This window comes from Coturnix japonica, chromosome 2, assembly GCF_054131305.1.
Source record: "Coturnix japonica strain WE chromosome 2, WE-NBRP24, whole genome shotgun sequence".
Taxonomy (NCBI): Eukaryota; Metazoa; Chordata; class Aves; order Galliformes; family Phasianidae; genus Coturnix; species Coturnix japonica.
The window spans coordinates 94,216,271-94,234,823 of NC_140664.1; the positions used below are offsets into that span (position 1 = coordinate 94,216,271).

Below are 18,553 nucleotides of genomic sequence, written 5' to 3' on the forward strand. Positions count from 1 at the left end.
TAAATACACTCTGTCCTAGAGGCATAAAAAACATCACGACATTTGAATCATGCTAATTATTAGAATATGAGCAGTAAAGAATGAAAGATTACCAGAAATGGCAACATAAAGGCCCATTTGCTCTTTTATTTTTTTTATATACTGGGTGAAAACAGGAAAAGAAAGCAGAGCCACCAGCTTTAAAATAGTAAAGCTCCAACTTGTAGTTGAAGGATCCAGTGTCTTTGCCTTAGGCAGCAAAGTGACTATTGGTGACTGAATTAAATTTGTATCTCAGTTACAATTTTGGGAGCTGCTGATTGAAAAGTATTTTTTTAATACACAATGCTAAGTGTAGAAGTAGGAATTTTCACTCTAATTCTGTTTTCAAGACCAATATGCAGAAAATGTTCACATACCTCATATTTATTTTAATATGAAAAGCACACATCTCATGCAAAATAGGGAAAAAAGATTAGAAGAAATACAAACCCATTTCAGCATGAACTGACTATCCACAACAGTCTCACCGGGGACCTCTGTTCTTACAGTCAATAACCATGTATTTCCTTCCACTGAGTTTTCCTTTACGACTACCTTAAGAGAATTCTTGCCATATGTCATTTGAATCCTTTCGGGACTTCGAAAGAAGACGAGAAAACTACTTAAGGAAGTTTTGTAAATGTATGTGTCTGTCCATATGTATTAAAGTATACAGATAGTTTTTGTCCTATGTCACATTTAGATTTATTAAAAATAAATGAAAAGCACTGAATTTTATCATAGCTGAAATGTGCAGCTTAACTAGTTGTTAGTTGCTTAGTTTTTGATGATGTTTGTCCACAAGGGGATGAGCTCATTTATTTACACTAAAAGAATGAGAAAAAAACCTGACGCTTTGGTACATCCAGCAGATACAATTTTACTTGTATTTTCAAAGATAAGTGCATATCTATAACTAGTGTTTGGGGGTTTTATGCTTTGTTTTGTTTTGTTTGCCTAATTTAATCAATATGAATAGTTGTGGTAATGAAAAAATTGACATTACCAGAACTGCATTAGGTTCTAGAAAGTACTGTGAGTAATTAATCATGCAGCTTTCCCACAGTGCTAACTCTGCCTCTCACTCCTGCCACATGCTTGGTCAAGTTTTGTGATATGTATTTGATCAGTGCTTCTGTCAGTTGCAGGAGTTCCTTAAAAGTGTGGGTGTTGGTTATGGGGACACTGTTTACTTTCCTAAAGTAAGGAGGCTGTGGCAGGGTAAAATGCTAAAGAGACTGGATGTTTTGTGAAATGAAATGAAGCCATTTATGGAATCAAGAGGAAAATTTGTGCCTGAACTTGAAGATGAAAATTGGCTTAAAGATTTTGCATTCTTGGTGGATTTGATTGCTTATTTAAATGAGTTAGACACACATCTTCAAGGTAAAAATCAAGTAATTTTTGCTATGTTTTAACCTACCTGTACATTAGTTTCACAAAACTAAGGCCAAATATTTTATCTTTTTTGTTGTCCAATTTTGTTTATTTTTTAATAAGAAAATATTAAAAAATAAAGAAGTTTTTGTTACTTATACAGATTAACTACATTATACATGTTGGAATTTGGACCATTCCTCTTCACTCAATGCAGATCAGGCAAGCCAAAAGGTCAGACACCCATGGTTTAAGAGAAGGCAGCATCTGTGATCTTTACTTCTTCTGCAAAAAAACACAACCAAGGTCTGATGACCAGGAGCAACACGGAGGGAAAATCAGCGTCTAAGAGGAACAGAATACTGAGCTTCTGGAATTTTTAAGCAAATTTCATGGAGAGGCAGTTTGCATAATTGCCAATTGCTTTAATCAGAAAATTCAGGTTTTTAATTAAAAACAAAAACAAACCAAAAAATACACCAAGCCTGAGTCTGAATTTAGTGCTATGTCTAAACAAGGTTATCATTTTTTAACACGATGGGTGACATATCCTTGAAAGGACCTCACAAGGGAACAAAGAAGGGAAGGGGTGCCCTACCCCAATCTAAACAAAGGTTTTCCACAATATTATATATTTAAGAGATGTAAAAGACCTACTTAATCATAGAATCATAGAATGGCCTGGGTTGAAAAGACCACAGTGATAACCCAGTTTTAGCCCCCTGCTATGTACAGGGTCACCAACCAACAGACCAGGCTGCCCAGAGCCATATCCAGCCTGGCCTTGAATGCCTTCAGGGATGGGGCATCCACAGCCTCCTTGGACAACCTGTTCTGGTGCATCACCACCCTCTGTGTGAAAAACTTCTGCCTAATACCTAACCCAAACCTCCCCTGTCTCAGTTTAAAACCATTCCCCCTTGTTCTATCACTATACACTCTCATAAACCGCCTTTCCCCCTCCTGTTCATATGCTCCCTTCCCGTGATTCTTAATCACATAAGAATGTAGCAGTAGCAGACAGTAAAATGTGCATCAGATATAGCTTTAAATTGATGGCAGCAAAATGGGCTGCTTCTCAGAGAACTGCCTAGCCTTTAATTCAAACCCCCAAAACATATGGAAGCCTGTCATTGCTGAAGCTGTTAGAAAATGTGTTACTGATTAAGAGTATATATTGTCTCTGGCAGAGTTCAGTGACTAAACAATTCTGTTTCTTAAATTATTGCTGTAATAGGTTACTGAAGAAAAAAAAAGAAAAAAGAAAAAAGAAAAAAAAGATTTGGTGATACTAGACTCATGAATATTCCATTTTTATCCCACTCTTGAAAGTGGATTCACTCTCCTCCAGCTTTGAAGGAGGAGATATCCTTCGTTTGAAGCTGAATGCAGTAATTGTGGCCACACATCCTTTTTTGGCTCAGGAAATCTCACTGGTGAAAGCCGTGCCAAAGCCTGCCTTTAACACGACATAAACTGACTGAGTTTGGTAACATATGCAAAGTCAGGACCTTATCCTTTTCCAGATCACAAACAATTAATATATGACTTCCTTCTGGCAATGCATTAATCAGGATAAGTCACAATGAAGGCTGAGAACCCTGTCTCCTTACATCTTGGTGCCTGAAGAATTTATAGTAGTTAAAAAAGCAACAAAATGAAAATGAAAATAAAATGCTTTATTACATCCTCTTCTTAACATTGTCCTGTTGGTAGTTATTTTTCTACCAGTCAGCTACATCTGTGACTGCAGTCATCAGGTCCTTATAATAATATTTCCCAACACATTCTCCTGGTCATCTAAAGTCCCAGCTGCTTAAAAGCACCAACCCATGGGGCATAGCAGATAAAAAGAGGTGTGCCTAAAAGAGCCATCTCTCTGCACCCATCTTCGTAGCAGTCCTTCATTTTATTTGAATGACTTATGGCAATGTTTTATGTTGTGAAATGAGTAGAACGGAGGTGTTGTGACCATTCCCAGGCTACCTTTCTATCGCACAGTTGATTCAATTGCCAATCTCAGCCCAGTAATGACAATGCCTCCAGTCTACAACAGTAGATGTGAGCTTGTGTTTGTGGTTCTTGGTTTTAGTAAAGGATTTTTCTTCTTTCATGACTTTTCTTTCTCTTTCATTTTATTTGGAAAATAAACAATTCAGACAAAGAAAGAGCAAAGATTCATACATAGCAAGGCAGCAGCTGTATCTGGAAGCTTTCTACTGACTAGCCTGTGTGGCAGGAGACAGGAAAACAGCAAATGTCCTTTCCTTCACAGATCTCCCAACCAACAGATGTCTTGCATTCCTCCACATGAAAAAAGATGAAAGCTAAACTGTTCTTGATGTTTATCTCTCCTGTGCTAGCATGAGAGAAGAAAGTCTTAGTGGTAATGTGTGAAAGTAAGCCCAGCAGTAAGTCTGGGAATCCAGCTTCTGATCTCTACATTAGTTGATTCCTCTTACTTCAATTTAATACAGAAGTAACATAACTTGAACCGGCCTACGTCAGTGAGGCACTCCATTTGTGGGCCTAAAATCCTTAACTGAAAACAGTTAAACAGCATGAGATTCCTTCAAGTGCATTGTGATTGCTGCAAAGCCCCAGGTTTACATGCAAGAAATGTGTCAACAGGGGTTTTACTCCAGTCAGCTTGATGCACAGGGATCTTTCCTGCTGTCTGGTAAGGTCACACAAGGTCAGTTAGAAGATGATGGTATGTTCAGAATGAGGGCAACTGAAGGCATGAAACTTCAGAATTAAAATGTTGTGTTCACATTGCTGCCAACAACTAAAGTCATCAGGGCTGGCTTAGATTATATCACTGTCACATTCAGTATTCTTGTTTGTGTTCTGTAACCAAACCAGTACAGAAGGAAAAACATTATGCCATGGCTTGTATATCCTATGCAAGGGCTTTGGTCATCTTTCCCATTTCCAGGGAAGAAAAAGAATCCTAGTAACAAAGGACTCCCTAGAACCCCTTTTATACACTTCATATATTTTTCCCTAGTGGAAGCAGTAATACAATCAGCTTTGTTGACTGGTTGAGCACCTTCAGACTGAGGGCAACAGAACTTACTAGGAATAACTTAGCAGAATATTACAAGTATTTGACTTTCAGTGTCAGGATATACCACGACACAGGACAAAGCTTGAAAAGACCCACCTGCTTTTGACATAGCAGATCTGAAGCCATAAGAAGAGAGCCTGAGCACTGATTCGAATTTTCAGCTTTATTTTCCAGCAAGTGTTTTGTGTTCACAAGTATTAATGCTGTTTCACAATAGAATACATATAGGAAATTGTTTTAAATTATTTTTTGGCTTTTAACATTCCATAGATATCAAATGAATTAAAGGAACAATGTTGTAGATAAGTGTTTTCTCAGTCCCATTTGATCGCCATTGTCACCTTTGGCAGGATTTCAGAAACAAATTTTGAGGTGTTCTTTGAGAAAAGACCTGATTATGATCCTATGGAAACAAGTGACAAAATGCCAACTGCAACAAAAATACCTTCAGTTCAAAATGTAAACTATCACATGCTTATATGGAGAAAGAAAATAAAGATAAGACTGAGAAGAGAAAGGATTTTTACACTCACATTTGTATCCAGACAAACCAATAAGAAAAAAAATATTTTTCACATATTCATGTTAGAGGAAAAAGGGAGAACATTAAGAGAATAATTTCCTTCAAGACATTTCTTTCCTTCTTTTTCATGCTCTCCTTAAACTAGAATGGACAGAAAATAGCTCTTGAGTAGGCGAGGTGCAGCACTTATGCTCAGACTCTGTTCCACACTGTGGAAAGAATATCAGTGGGACTTGCTATCATATGTACACTCACTCCAACTTGCATGGAGGCTTCCTCCTTTCTTCCATGTCCATTTCTCAATAGGATGGGGGGACACAGGGAACCAATTTTCATCTTTTGCTTTTGAAATGCTTCCATGTTTCCTTTCACTTTTTCAGGGTATGTTGAATGTATCTTCAGGTTCTTGACCAAGCGAAGACTTTGATGGATAGTTACACAGTATGGGAGACTGACTTCCTGGGTATTAAAACACTCTCTGACCTATGTAGTGCATGTGTGTATTAAAACTGCTTTTTGGAGGACCAGAAGCCTGGAATTATTTTCTGCAGTGATGCAACTTGACAAGGAGTATGACTGGAACCCTTTTCACAAGTCCTAAGCACTTCTCAGCCTCTTTGACATTAAATATGAGTTAAAACATCCTCACACATAGGAGGAATTGATACCATATGTCACACTTCTAGGATCTGTGATGTACCATGAGCATGTCCACGAAAAACAGCTTCCTCCTGAAGATGAAGCACAAGAATTACACTTCTTATCAAGCAAATGAAAACATGTAATTTTGTCATTAGCGTTCCTTATTCTTTCATTTTTCCTATGCAAAGGTACATGCAAAAATCTCAAGAGATGGAGGACCCAGATTCAAGCTCGACTGAGCCAATTTTAACTCCATCTAAGGGAGGGCCTAAACACGCTGGCCAAAACTGAGTGGTATTTGATCCTATTTCTCCCCATTCAGCTACAAATCAAACTCGCGGAAACAGTTTCTGATCCTTTACAAAATCTATGGCTTATGGTACTTTCTTGCATTTTCCAGTTTTTCTGCGTGAAATGCTACAGTGTGAGCATTACCTCTTTTCTTGGCATTTAACTGCATACACTCTCTCACACATATTATTTGAAGGTCAGATTTAAATGGAAAAGGTAAATGTATATCAAAAAGACTGTAGTAAGTCAGAGTTTCCTTCCGACCCATTATATCATTAAAATATATAATGTATGAGCTCTTACCAAGGCTCTTCTTGAACGCTTCTTGAACGCTTCTCTTTGTGTGGCTGATGGGAAGTATCACTGGGTTCTGTGATGATGACCTGGTCACACCGTTTTAATAGTGCAAAGTGAATTAGGAATGAAAAGTGCTCCTAAACATTAACGGATAAAGGATGTAATGTTTTAGTTGTCTTTTAATTAGACATCTATAAATAAGCTGGCCATTGCAAGGTGCTCTATAATCAGATTAACAAAGCACCAACCTTTCCCTAAATTAACACTTACAATTGTTAATTGCTACTCCTTTGTTGTTGTTGTTGTTGTTGTTATTTAAGGAAAGGGCAGCATGCCCCATTGCAATTTTGCATGCACGCCTGGGGAAAAAAGTAGATGACATAAATCGCATGCATAATCTCAGGAGACAATCATTTTAAATCTTAATTGGCTGCCTTTTAAATATCATTTAAGGTCTCGTTTTTCCTGCCTCTCTCACTCTAGTTAAGAAGGTGTTGTGTCAAAGTCTATTACCTTGCTGGACGTCTCGCCTCTAAGTTTTTTTTTAATAAAAAAAATAGAACCATCAGCAGAGGTTTGAGAGGTCGATAAAGCTTTTAGATTTGGAGATGTTTTCAGGGAGCCCATTTCCTGCGGCTAAGAGTTGTTAATGGAGCTTAAGGAATTATCTTATGACTCGGGCTGGGAGAGCCGTATATTTCTTCGCTCCTGTTCCCTTGTCGAGGCTGAATATGCTGCTGTCAAACTCGCTTAATGAAAAGTAACGCGTCGCTGATTACAGTTTTATTTGGGCTCTATGTAAAAAGCACTGTTAATTTAGCATCCCCTCCTTTGTGTGTTTGAATTTGCCATGGCTGAATGATTTAGAGTCTCTCAGTTTCAAGCCGTTTCTCTATGATTTTTTTTTTTCGCTTCTCTCTCTCGCTCAGCCTGCCTTTTTATTCCTGCTTTGTGCAACCGCTTGAGCAGCGTGTATTTCCCTTTCAGCCCCGCAGCCTCGTCTAAAGCCCTGATTTTCGACTTGTGCCATTGAGTCAAAGGGCAAAATTAATTTCTCACACTCTTTTGTTGAGACTTTTAAAAACCTTCTTGAAAGAGCATTGCATTTGACTGTTGATCTATAGGTAAACTTCGTGTGCCGAAGTGAGATACTGCGTTCCTTCCCCTATCACTCCCGCAGTCTCCTCTCACGCAGGCAACATTTTGGCGTGAGCGTGGGTGCCACGCACACGTCCACCTACATTACTGAATAGGCAGCCAGTCCCGTTGGTCAGAGGGATCTGGACATGTTATGTAACAAGCGTAAACTTACTCAAACTTGCTCTGTAACGACAATGATAAGGAAGTGATGAAAGTCTGGTCCGATTCTCTCTCTCTGCTTGACATATTTCCGCATGCCTGTGCGTTGCCTACGGTTTCATCACCTTCATCTTAAGGGAGGAGCTGCCCCCCAGACCACGGCCTGACCAAACTCTGCTGACCACGCCGACTCCTCTCCGCAGCGATTTACGACCCTCCCGCCAGCTGCCCGGTGAGCAGCCCGGCAGCTCTTCGGGACTTGCTAAAAGCCACCGGGAAAGCCGGTGCCACCCCGTCCGGTGTTCGCACGAACGCAAACCTTCCGGCTTTTCACCTCTGTAACATCCCTCCCTTCCCCCCCACCCCTCGCTGCACTCAGCCTTTCCCCCCCGTCCCGCCGGCCGCCACCAATGGCTCGAGGGCAGCTTGGCCGTTCGCCTTTCCTCCCTTCCCTCCTTCATCCCCACCTCCTTTAGTTGGGCTGAAAATAATTTGCTTTGTCTAAAGGGTTTCAGAGGCAAAGCTCGCCGGCCGCCCCGGCTGCATTAAAATTCCTGCCGGCCCAGCCTTTAGCTGAGATCGCGGCTCCCCGGAGACTCCACTTTCGCTATTACTGTCAAGTACCCTTGACTCTTTATTTTTGCCCTTTTATCTATTACAACTAATTCGAGTTCTTTTGCCCTTTTCAGTTTAAGACGTGGCTTTCTGTAAAGCCTCCCCCTGCCACCGAGCTCTCCGGGTGCAGAGCCTTTAGAAATTGAGGGGTTTACTGTCAAAATGAAAATTTCACTTCAAATTATCTTGGCTGATGCACGTTTTCCAGGCCGGGGGCTCCTGTCTGAGCCTTTTGACAGCCAGATCAGCAGAGGGGTTCAGTGATCTCGATAATATCATCCAAGAGAGCGAAAGTCAATACAATGACAGGGAATATGACTGGATACAATCCAATTACGGCTGCTCGCAGAGAGGGGAAGGGCTTGATCTGATCTCCGCACCCGGATTCCTGTATTCAGTCCTTGCACTAACAGGTCTCGCTAGAAACTTTGAGGGCTGGAGGATGTTCTGTTTCGGCTGGGTGCCGCCTCGGCCGCATTTATCGTCGCCTTTAATATATACTTGTATATCCCCCGGGCTGCATTCCCGTTTAGCTATTTATTTCGGGCGGGAGGGGGTGGGCGAGGACAGAAGGGCTCTTCAGCTTGTTCGGTGTCACCTCGGTCCTTTAGGCTCTTTCACTCTCCCCCCGTAACGCCGAGAGCGACAGCCCGGGGGTCTGGGCCCCGGTGTAGGCAAGTCGGGGGCTGCCACTGGCTGGTAGCTTCTTTCCGGCAGTTCTCCCTCTCTCCCGGTACGAGGGTCGGGAAAAGTTTGCTCCAATTTAGGGGAAGAGTAAGGGAAATCTTTTAAACGGCTGTTATCTAAATGGCAAATTGGCTGCGAGTGCTCCTGAATCACACATCGAGAGCGCTTTCTCTCTCTCTCTCTCTCTTTTTGTTGGCTGCACTCTATTTAATGTCAAAACGGTAAAGCATCTGTCCTGAAGTGCTGAAATATTCATGGAGGATCAGCGATTCTCCATACTGGCAGAAGAGCTGGAAAGCTAAAACGGTTGTTTAAAAGATCAAATTTTCCACGTGAATCAATCGCTCCGTGCACCGTGGAGGAGGAAGAGACGCCGCGGCATAGCCGGGCCGTTTCGGGGGAACCCCTGCCCGCTGATGGAGTGACCGATGGGCTCGGGCTGCTGCGCCCCGGCCGGCAGCACCGCGACACCGGCGGCCCAGGAGGCGCCTCTCGCCCCTTTTGCGGCGCGGGCGACGTTTATCCCGGTACTGAGGCCGGGTGACCACCCCGGCAGAGGGCTGGGGGCTCCGTTGTCGGGCGCTGTGGGCAGCGTCTTGCCAGTCTTCCGAGCGAGCAGGGAGTTTTGAAACCTGAAACATGTTTACACGATGCAAAACGCCAGCACGCGTGGTACCTCTGAAACAGACAATTTATTGGAGTGAACATACCCTTTAACATATTTTTTTTTTTTTTGTCAAGATAAATTTGTGCAGTAGGTGTAAACTTAGTGGAAGTGCTGTTTGTGAATTATATGCTAACAAGGAAATCAGGAGGAAAAACTCTCGAAAAGTCTTTATAACTAATGTCTGCATGCCTTAAATTAAAACTGAATTAAAATTTCTCGTCTGTAAACTTTCGGATGTAAACTTTGTTAAGTAGGTCTACGCTATAGTACGTGCTTTGGGACATGGAATTAAATAACTCTCACGACACTGATCCCTTTAAAGTCGCAGCCAGGAGAAAGTAATTCTTCAGAACAGCAGTGTCTGTCTGTTGAGCTGAGCGAACTGAACGTTAAATCCTCGTTTCGGTTGTTAGAAAAAAAAAATATAATAATAATAAAGGAAAAAGTTTTATATTTCAACTCTCGCGAGTTTCTTTTCAGTGTACACGACTCTTCCAGCGCGGGGAAGTTCTTTGCCCCTCGGGGGGCCGTTAGGAGCAAAACATTTTGCTCCCTGCTTTGGGAAAGGCGAGAAACTCTTTGCTCGAGTCCTGGTGGGCCAGGTTGGCCAGCTGCCCCTTAAGCACGTTGGCACCATTGCCCACCGAGCGTCCCAAGGCGCCCGTTTCCAGAATGGCTCCTTTGGTGGTGGCCCAGGACACCGTGGTGTTGCTCAAGGCTTGGTTCAAAGTACTGTGCCTGAACAGCGGGTCGTGAAACACCCCGTCCACCCAGTTCCTGAGGTTAGTGACCGGCGAATCCTGATGCCGGTCCATGACGTTAACCGGGGCGGAGACGGCGGCGGCGGCCGATCCCCCCGGCCGCTTCAGCATGCAGGAGGGGTACTCGGCCTGGTTGAGGGAGGTGGCGGTGTGAGCCAGGGACCAGATGCGGGGCTTGGCCTCCAGCAGCGGCTGGCCCTGCGGGAAGCACAGCTTGGCCTCGCAGCCGCGCGGCCGAGCTCCGAGCAGGGTCGCCTCGCACTCCTCCGCCGCCGGCTTCAGGCAGCCGCGGGCCCGGAGCTCCACCGCCTCCTCCTCCTCGTCCTCGGCGGCGGCGGCGGGGGGCTCGGTGGAGCGGGGCGGGGGGCCGCCGCCCGGCAGCGGGTGAGGATGCGGGTGCGGGAAGGGCCGCCTCATCTCGCACTCGGAGCTCTCCGACTCGGCGGCGTCCAAATCCTCCAGGTCGCTGAGTTCTAGCTCCTTCTCCTCCTTGCCCGTGGGCTCTGCGGGTGGGGGCGGGGGAGGGGACGGCAAAAACAAGACACACTGTCACGGGCGGCCGCGCTGCCCCCGGGCGCCCCGACAGCGAGGCCCGAGGCCGCGGGGGCGCGGCCCCCCAAGGGAAAGCCGGCGGCCGAGCCCCCGCGGCCGAGCCGCTAAGTGCCCGCTCCTAGCAGGGTACCCTCGGCCTTCTCGCTCTTCATGGCGTCTTCCTGCGAGCATTCCTCCTCCTCCTCCTCCTCCTCTTCGTAGGGCCGCTTCTCGTCTGAGCACTTGTTCCGAGGCGGCCACGTCATCTTGTTCTCCTTCTTGAGGCGGCGGCGGGCGTTGGCGAACCAGGTGGAGACCTGGGTGAGGGTCATCTTGGTGATGATGGCCAACATGATCTTCTCGCCCTTGGTGGGGTAGGGGTTCTTGCGGTGCTCCTGCAGCCAGGCCTTCAGCGTGCTGGTGGTCTCCCGGGTGGCGTTCTTCCGCCTCGTGCCGCCGTCCATCGCCCCGTACCTGCGAGCACAGCGTCACGTTGGATCCCCGGGCCCGGCCCGATGGGGCGGGCAGGGAGTGGGCACCCGGTACGGACGGCTCCGTCCCAGAGGCTGAGAAAAGGTGAGGATGCCTGCGGAGCTTATGGGGGAAGTAGGGCCAACGCCTGCCTTTAATGGCCGTGAAGTCAGCACACGTCTGGGTGACCCCAGGGTGTAACTGGGAATAGAAAACTGGGAATAGAAATCTATTTATTTCCTTTTGCCCCTTTTATTAGCACCACCAACCGCTCCACACACACCACCACCCTTTTGTTCCTGACACTGTAAAAACCCTGACGTGGGCGACATCACAGCTCAATATTTAACGCACACCCTCCAGCAAAGGTCACCACCGCCCGATGGGCCCCGAGGGCCGCGGCGGTGGAAGCACTGGGACGAACAGACGGCCGCCGACGTTCGGCAAAGAGGTCAGCGAGGACCCGTGGCGGGGGGGCCGCTTACCTGTCGTACTGGTACTGGCTGAGGCTGTGCTCGTAGGGGTAGTAAGCAGCCGCAGGGGAGATACCAGCATGCGCAGAGCCTCCGCCGTCCTTCGCCTCCAAAGTGTTCTGCAAGAGACACCCCGCCGCCCTCAGCCCCCCGCTCTCGGGCAGTGCCGAGGAGGGAGCGGCGGCCGTTCGCTGCCTGCCCCCCACCCCGCTTACCAGCGAGTAGAAGGCGGGCGCCTCGGTGCCGTAGGTCACGTAGTTCCCGTAGCCCTGGGGGCCGCCGTAGGGGCCGCCGTAGACCCCCAGAGCGGCGGCGGAGTTGAGCTCGTGGCGGGCGGTGGCGAGCAGGCGGCTCTCGTAGACGGGACAATAGACCGGAGTCTGTGCTGGAGCGGCCGGGCCCGACTCGGGCAGCGTGCGGCCGCCGGACTCGCAGCAGGGCGTCAGGGAGTTGGTGCTCATCAGGAACTGCGGGGATAGCGGGCCGGGGGGTGTCAGCGCCCAGTGCTCGGCTTTGGAGTATAAGGTATAAGCTTTGGGGGTGTAAGCTTTGGGGTTACGAAGTCTCAGAGTTGGGGTGTTCTCCCCCCCCGACCTTCCCCCCGAAACTTATTCCCCACTGTTTTGCTTGAGAACGTTCTGCGAGCATAAGTTTAACACATGTCTATATAGAATGATACATCATCCACCAACCGTAAACAAACTCCCCGTGACTGAGTGCATGGAGCCTCCGTAACTCACCGCTCCTTCAACCCAACTTTGAAGTGCGCTCAACCAACAGGGGCTTTACACCGCTTTCTCCTCCTGCAGCACAATGCTGCCCATCTGCGTTACTGCAGCTTCCCCCCCACTCCCCCTCCAGATCACTCATGCATATTTATTCAGACTGCAGATTTGCGGCGGCCACGCACGCATCTGTCATTAACCTGCTGGGTTCGGGTATCCCATTATGTTCCCGCACCTCGGCCCTTGCTACGTTCTCCTTTAATTGGTAAATTCCCTGGGGAATGGAAATAGCACTTCTGTGGGAGAGCAGGTGGGGGTCTCTCCCGCTCCCTTCTCCCCGCCCTCTGCTCTGTATTTCTGCCCCACGCATCGCCATCATCCCTAAGCACCCAAACCCCGTTTTAACGCAAGATGTAAGTTGAGGCTCTGGCAGGCGCTGGGATCAAAGAGCTCCCAGTGAAACCAAGAGTTTCACGCTCCCCCATGCTAGGGAGGGATCGCTGCAGCTCCTGGCCCCGAGAGGAAGAGATCGATAATGAGAGAGGCTCAATGGAGCGCTGGGAGGCAGCAGCCTTACCTGGGGCGCGGAGGAATAGGGGTAGCCGAACTGCGGGTAGGACATGGTCCAGAGGCTCCCGGTGATCTAGAAACAAGGCGAGACGTCTGATCTGCACGCTAGGGCAGCCGTGCTCTGCTCTATTGTACCGACTGATTGGGAACCGCAGCTCCCTAGATGCTTAGAAGACGAAGCAGAAAACCACAGTTTATTTATTTCCATGAAAATGTAAACTTTTCTTTTTACCGAAGTGAGGAAAAGAAAGAAGGAAAGAAAGAAAATAGGATGTGTCAAAACTGTAGCATGTTCCCCTCCTCATCTACAACACGGAGAGTTGTTACATGGGGGCTCCGGGGCTGGCAAACGGCAGAGATACATATTTTGCACCCACGGGAAAAGGGGGGCAATGGGGGGAGAATAGAGCAAACACACCGCGTCAGCAGCGTGCTGCTAGGAACGAGCCGAGCCTCTGACGTCACGTAAACCCCATTCACATCAACCGGCCCCGAAGTGTGACACTCAAGTGTCCGGAGCCTTTGGACAGAACCACCCGCATCTCTCAGCCCAGCGGGGGCCGAAGTTGAGGGCAGTTCTGTTTTCGGTGTATTTCAGGGCCGGGGAGGGGGGAATGGCGGGTGAGGAAAGAATAGGTTTAATCGGAAGGATAAATGTTGTATCAGCTAAGGTTGGCCCCTACTCTCCTTCCTCACTGAAGGGCTGGGATGCACTTTTAATTAGAAACTAATTAATGAGCAGCTGCTTCTTCCCACCCCACGGTAATAATTAGTCTCAATTACAAACAAGACGTATGAAGGGACACACGACTGAGTCTTCATTTAAGATTTAATCAACAGTTAAAATTAGCGCTAGCGCTGCCAATAAAGCCCGTGACATACGGCCCTGCCTTCTTTTTCCAGCCTCTCTTCCCGACGTGTGATTACAGGTAAAAAACCCCGCCAGCGCGTTCCGGGCACCGACTGAAGAGAGGGAATTCTTGCCTTAAAACCCCTCGGAAGCCGTCGGAAAAGCATTCGGCGAAGGGGAGGGGGGTTCGGAGGGAGGGTGCAGAGCAGGGGTGCAAGGAGCGGGTGCAGCCCCAGGAGCCAAGCGCTGCTCCTCTCCAAGCTCAGAGCCAACACCTCTCACCCGAGAGAGGGGAACAGCCGAGGCCCGGAGCCCCCCGCTCCTCCGGTCGTGCCCCGCAACCCCAGGGGCCGGCTCCGTGCTGCCGCCCCGCGGAGCGGCCCCAACGGAGGCTCCCAGCTGTGGTTGCTGGGCCGGGCCGGGCCGGGCCGAGCGGTGGCTGCCGGAGCGCTGAGAGCTGCAGCGCGGTGTGCAGACTTGCTCAGAGAGATTCCCGGGTTCAGACATGTGAATAGCCCCAGGGTCACACTCTAATTAATGATGATGTTCTCTTCTTCTCCCCAGCTGGAAGACTGCCTCCCAGAAACGAATCTGCCCACACTGACAGCTCGATTGAGGGTGATTGATGACTATCTGGAGACCACAGTACACATAATATAATATCTGCTGCGTAATTGCTTTAATTTACAGATGAAAATAGTACTTCTCGCACGGAGTTAGACTACAGAGCGCGGCTCTTTATGGCGCTTTGGAGTGTTTGCAAATAAAGGCTATCAGATGCAGCACATGCAAATTGCGCTGACAGCTCGGGAGAGTCGAGTGGAGAGCAGCAAGGAAACGGCATTCATAACCGGGTCTGAATTCCGTATTGATTTTGGGGAGGGGGGAGAGAACTCCAATCCTTTCCTCACCTGAGCTGCCAATTTCTCTTTCTCCTTGGGAACAGCAGTAACTTTGCCATTGGGGTTCTGTGACAGAGTCGCTCATTTATTCCTCCCTCAGCCCCAGGACCTAATGGCACTTGCAGTCGGTATTTACAAGCAGCCCCAGCCCATGCGGTGCGCACCTCTCTGGCCGAACTCAGCTCTCTGCTCGCAGCGCTCAGCACCGCTCAGTGCACCCCGGGCTAATGGCGCTGGGGCTCTTCGCTACAACCCCGCAGTCGGACCCCGCGGTGCTGGGGAAGAGAACAGTTGCGCTTATCTCAAGAGTGGCTCATGGTGAAGCACTATAATTAGCCGAGAGCCGGGGAACCGCCTGTAAAAGTGCTCGCAGTTCTCCAGGCTGGAAGTTTGGGAGATGTTCTGTTGTTGGTTGCTTTATGTCCTTTTCCCTTCCCTTTTATTTTTGATACTGCCGCGGATGTTAACTGCGCAGCGGCCCGCACGACACTATAGGTTTGATATGTAGATGAGTCTATTAAACTTTAAAACACGAGGTGAAATTCAATATTTATGGCCCTCGTCTATTTATATATCACTGTTGTCTCTCAATGCCCCCGCACCGCGCGAATACTCTGCGCCCATCTTGCACCCAACTTTCCCGTATTAATCACCGTGATTATTTGTCATTTGTCACCGCAGCCGGGCTGCAGGGCCACTTCCAAGCTGTATTCCCTAGAAAGCACTCATTAAAAACCAAAACCCCAAACCAAACCTTCACCGACAAAGCCCCTTCCTATTCAAACACTGAAAGCAGACATTACACCTTCCTACAACTCACCTCTCGCTTCACTCTCAGCCTACAAATAATGTAATAAATGCCTTTTGTTGACGGGAAAAGCAGTCATATTTCATCCGGAATTTTTGGTGCCAGAGCCCCGCAATGATTTAGAATAACCTCTGTGGTCGGTGTGCATAAACAACGCAGTGTTGTTCTGCCCCGAGGAAAGGCGCTGAATGCGGTGGGCTCTCTCTGTAAGCATTTGGGAAACGCACGTCTGTGCCGTGCAGAGCAAATACTTTCCTGTCAGAGCTTCTTTCCCTTGCACCGGAGTTCAGGGCGCAGCACAAAGTTTGGGAGAGTGAACCCATCGCAATCAGCGGGCAGGCTGGAGGTTTTCCCTCCCAGCGAGGAGCAGAACAGGGATTTGGGAAACAGAACCGAACTGAACGCGTCTTCCGGGCTCTGTGCTTCCTTCTCCGGAACCCCGACCCAGTGTTCATGTGAATTGCATCGTACAAACACGGAACGTGGTGGAAGCGCTGCGGCAGCGAAGCAGGCCGGGGCAGCGCGGTGATGGACGTCCGCAGGGACGCCCGCTGAGGCAGCTCTACGGCCACCGCTCTGCTACATCTGCGCTCCCATCGCCTCCCCGTTCCGAGGGCTTCTGCCACTCCCGCAAACATCTCCCCGACGGAATTTGCTGAAGAAAGAGACTTCGGCAAAGCTCTTTCAGCCTAGTTTGCTTTGTTTTCCCGTTCGGGATTTCAAGCAACTCTGACACCGGCTGTCAAACCCCACGGAGCTCCACGCATTACTAACCCGGAGCCCCCGGTAAGGTGTCACTGCAGGGAGTGCGGGGTGCCCGCAGAGCTCCCCGGGGCGGAATGCTCCCGGCGCTGCGGGCCGGACTAGGGCTGTCGGTGCCCTGCACGGCCCCGTGCTAGGGGTCTGGAGCCGAGGTGACAAACAGCAGTTGCCTAAGCGTGTGCCGCTAATTCATTTACGCAATTATAACTACGAGTGAAATAACGATCGGAGTGCTTTGATTCGGTAGCTTCAGTCTCTTGGCGAACAATCTCGATTAAGGCCTCATAGGCTCACTTTGCTCTTTTCATCCAGCAACTTTCGGCTCGAAAGGGCTACGGCCAGCCCGCACCCACGGCTCACCCCAAACTTTTCGGGAAGAAAAGCAAAAGACGCGCCCCGGGCGCTGCTGTCTTCCTTCGTACAAAGCTCCGCGGGCCGGGCAGGGGCTGTCCGAGGAGGATCCGCTCGGACCCCGCTCACAGCCAGTCTGTGTTGCGTGGGAGCGCGAAGCCCCGCGCACTCCTGCGTGGAGGGAAAACTTTCCTGCTCGTATAGGTCACATCCTATTCCTTTTAAAGTTTGTCTTAAAAGCCGGAAAGTTTGATTCGGTGCCTTACCTTAGCGCTCGCGGATTGTCATACGCGCACCCCCTTCCCAAGAAATAACACATATGTTAGATTACATTTGCCCCTTTTCCCAGGCGAAGATCACACGGAGCCAAGTGATCCATCACACGGAGTTCCCCTTCCCTCCAGTACTTCGTTCTCAGCCTCCTCGCTGCTGCCGCAGCTCCGAAGGGGGAAAATAACCCCGCCGCCCCCTCCTCCCTGCAGCCGCACACACACGTACACACAACACACGCACGGCAGCATCACCACCAAAACAAGGAGAGAACGTTTTTACCTGCGATCACGCCCGGCTTCGGCTAGCACCTCGCAGTGCCATGGCAGCGCTCCACTCCTCCCGCTCTCTGCGCGGATCGCTGCGCGGAGCCGCCGAGCGCATTTCTCAGCGTGAGGCACCTGACGGCAGCTCTCAGTGCCTCCGCTCCCCCGGCGCCGTCGCCACGTCCCTCACCCCTGTCCTAGTGACGTCCCAGAGCGGCTCCGCTGCTCCGCTGCCGATTAACACTTTCCACGCGCTCGGCTCCCAACTTTTCCTTTTAAAACAGCGGCAGCCGGAGCATCTCGCCTCCTCGCATTATAAACGCCGGCTGAGGCGTGGGGGACACCATAATTAATAGCGGGTTGGTAAAATTAGCGCTGCCACTCCAATCGTTGTCCTCGTCGCCGACAATAATTGCATTGATTCGAGAAGGACACGAATGTCCTCCATTTAACCTAATGATCCGCGGGGTGCACCCGCCGGAAGGCAGCCGGAGCTCTGATTAAGTGCGCGCCCCCATCTCTGCCATTTATCTCCGCGAGTCAGGGCTGCGAGGCGCGCAACTTACGGGCAACTCTGCCTCGCCCGCCGCCTTTGTTTCCCTCCCGTCGGCGGAGGTGGGCTCGGACGCAGGCGCCAGCCGGGCTGTGCCCGCACCTGCCCACCCCCTGCCCGCACTTCCACTCGGAGCACTCGCACCGTGCTCTGCCGGGGCTCCGCTCCCCCCTCCCGCAGCGCCCCGCAGAGCCCCGCAGCCCCGGGGTCGTCCCCTCCCGCCCCGGGGCTGCCTCCGGGGGGGCGATAGCTCCAGGGCCGGAGCTCTCTCTCCCGCTCAGCCCACCCCTCCCCTCCCCCCGTCCGTGCTTCCGACCCGCAGAAGTTCTGCGTGCCCCGCGGCTCCTGTCCCGGCTGCGCGAAGTTTGGAGGAGCGGCCGCTACTTTCTCGCCTTAATTGTTTATGCCGAGCGAAAAGAACCGTATAGAATCGTAGGGATCATAGGGACAAACCGGGATTGGCAGAAGGGGGAGGAGGGATCGATATCATTTGTGTTTAAAGGCATAAGGCTGGTGGACGTCTCAAAAAGACAGAGGAGGAGAGAAGGAGAATGTTCCATCGCACCCAATTAAGCGAAGACAAAGAGGTGTGGGGAGAAAAGCTGGGAGAGGTGGGGTGGAGGTGGGAAGTTCTAGCCGCTGTCTTCTCACCGTAACTACCAAGGCTGAACAATAACATTAATGGGGAACATCTGTACATCGACAGATTTATTCTTGCCAGGGCTCTTTCATGCCCATGTCATTTGCATGGGCCCTTGCTCATAATGTTCG

The 18,553-nt window shown here is 49.5% G+C and overlaps 1 protein-coding gene and 2 long non-coding RNA genes across 7 annotated transcripts; 1 reads left to right on the top strand and 2 right to left on the bottom strand.

Moving 5' to 3' along the window:
* Positions 1-4,616: 4,616 nt before the first annotated feature.
* LOC116652889 (uncharacterized) lies at positions 4,617-7,814 on the bottom strand. Its single transcript, XR_014943612.1, has 3 exons — positions 7,534-7,814; positions 6,228-6,358; positions 4,617-5,722 (listed from the first exon to the last, which is right to left on the bottom strand). It is a non-coding gene; the product is annotated as an uncharacterized LOC116652889 (long non-coding RNA).
* Positions 7,815-9,497: 1,683 nt separating this feature from the next.
* IRX4 (iroquois homeobox 4) lies at positions 9,498-18,011 on the bottom strand. Of its 4 annotated transcripts, none has more exons than XM_015854288.3 (6): positions 17,246-18,011; positions 13,028-13,186; positions 11,941-12,192; positions 11,738-11,844; positions 10,933-11,255; positions 9,498-10,753 (listed from the first exon to the last, which is right to left on the bottom strand). In XM_015854288.3, the coding sequence occupies exons 2-6, from the start codon at positions 13,070-13,072 to the stop codon at positions 10,020-10,022; spliced, it is 1,461 nt and encodes a 486-aa protein (XP_015709774.1). In that variant the 5' UTR covers positions 13,073-13,186; positions 17,246-18,011; the 3' UTR covers positions 9,498-10,019. The 4 variants fall into 4 exon arrangements, with proteins under 4 accessions (XP_015709774.1, XP_015709776.1, XP_085396541.1 ...); XM_015854290.3 differs by having other exon boundaries at positions 13,028-13,093; positions 17,246-18,010; XM_085540415.1 differs by lacking the exon at positions 17,246-18,011 and adding an exon at positions 16,960-17,233 and having other exon boundaries at positions 13,028-13,093.
* Positions 11,225-15,587, top strand: LOC146762056 (uncharacterized). Of its 2 annotated transcripts, none has more exons than XR_014943614.1 (2): positions 11,225-11,357; positions 14,435-15,587. It is a non-coding gene; the product is annotated as an uncharacterized LOC146762056 (long non-coding RNA). The 2 variants fall into 2 exon arrangements; XR_014943613.1 differs by lacking the exon at positions 11,225-11,357 and adding an exon at positions 13,521-13,949.
* Positions 18,012-18,553: the final 542 nt, after the last annotated feature.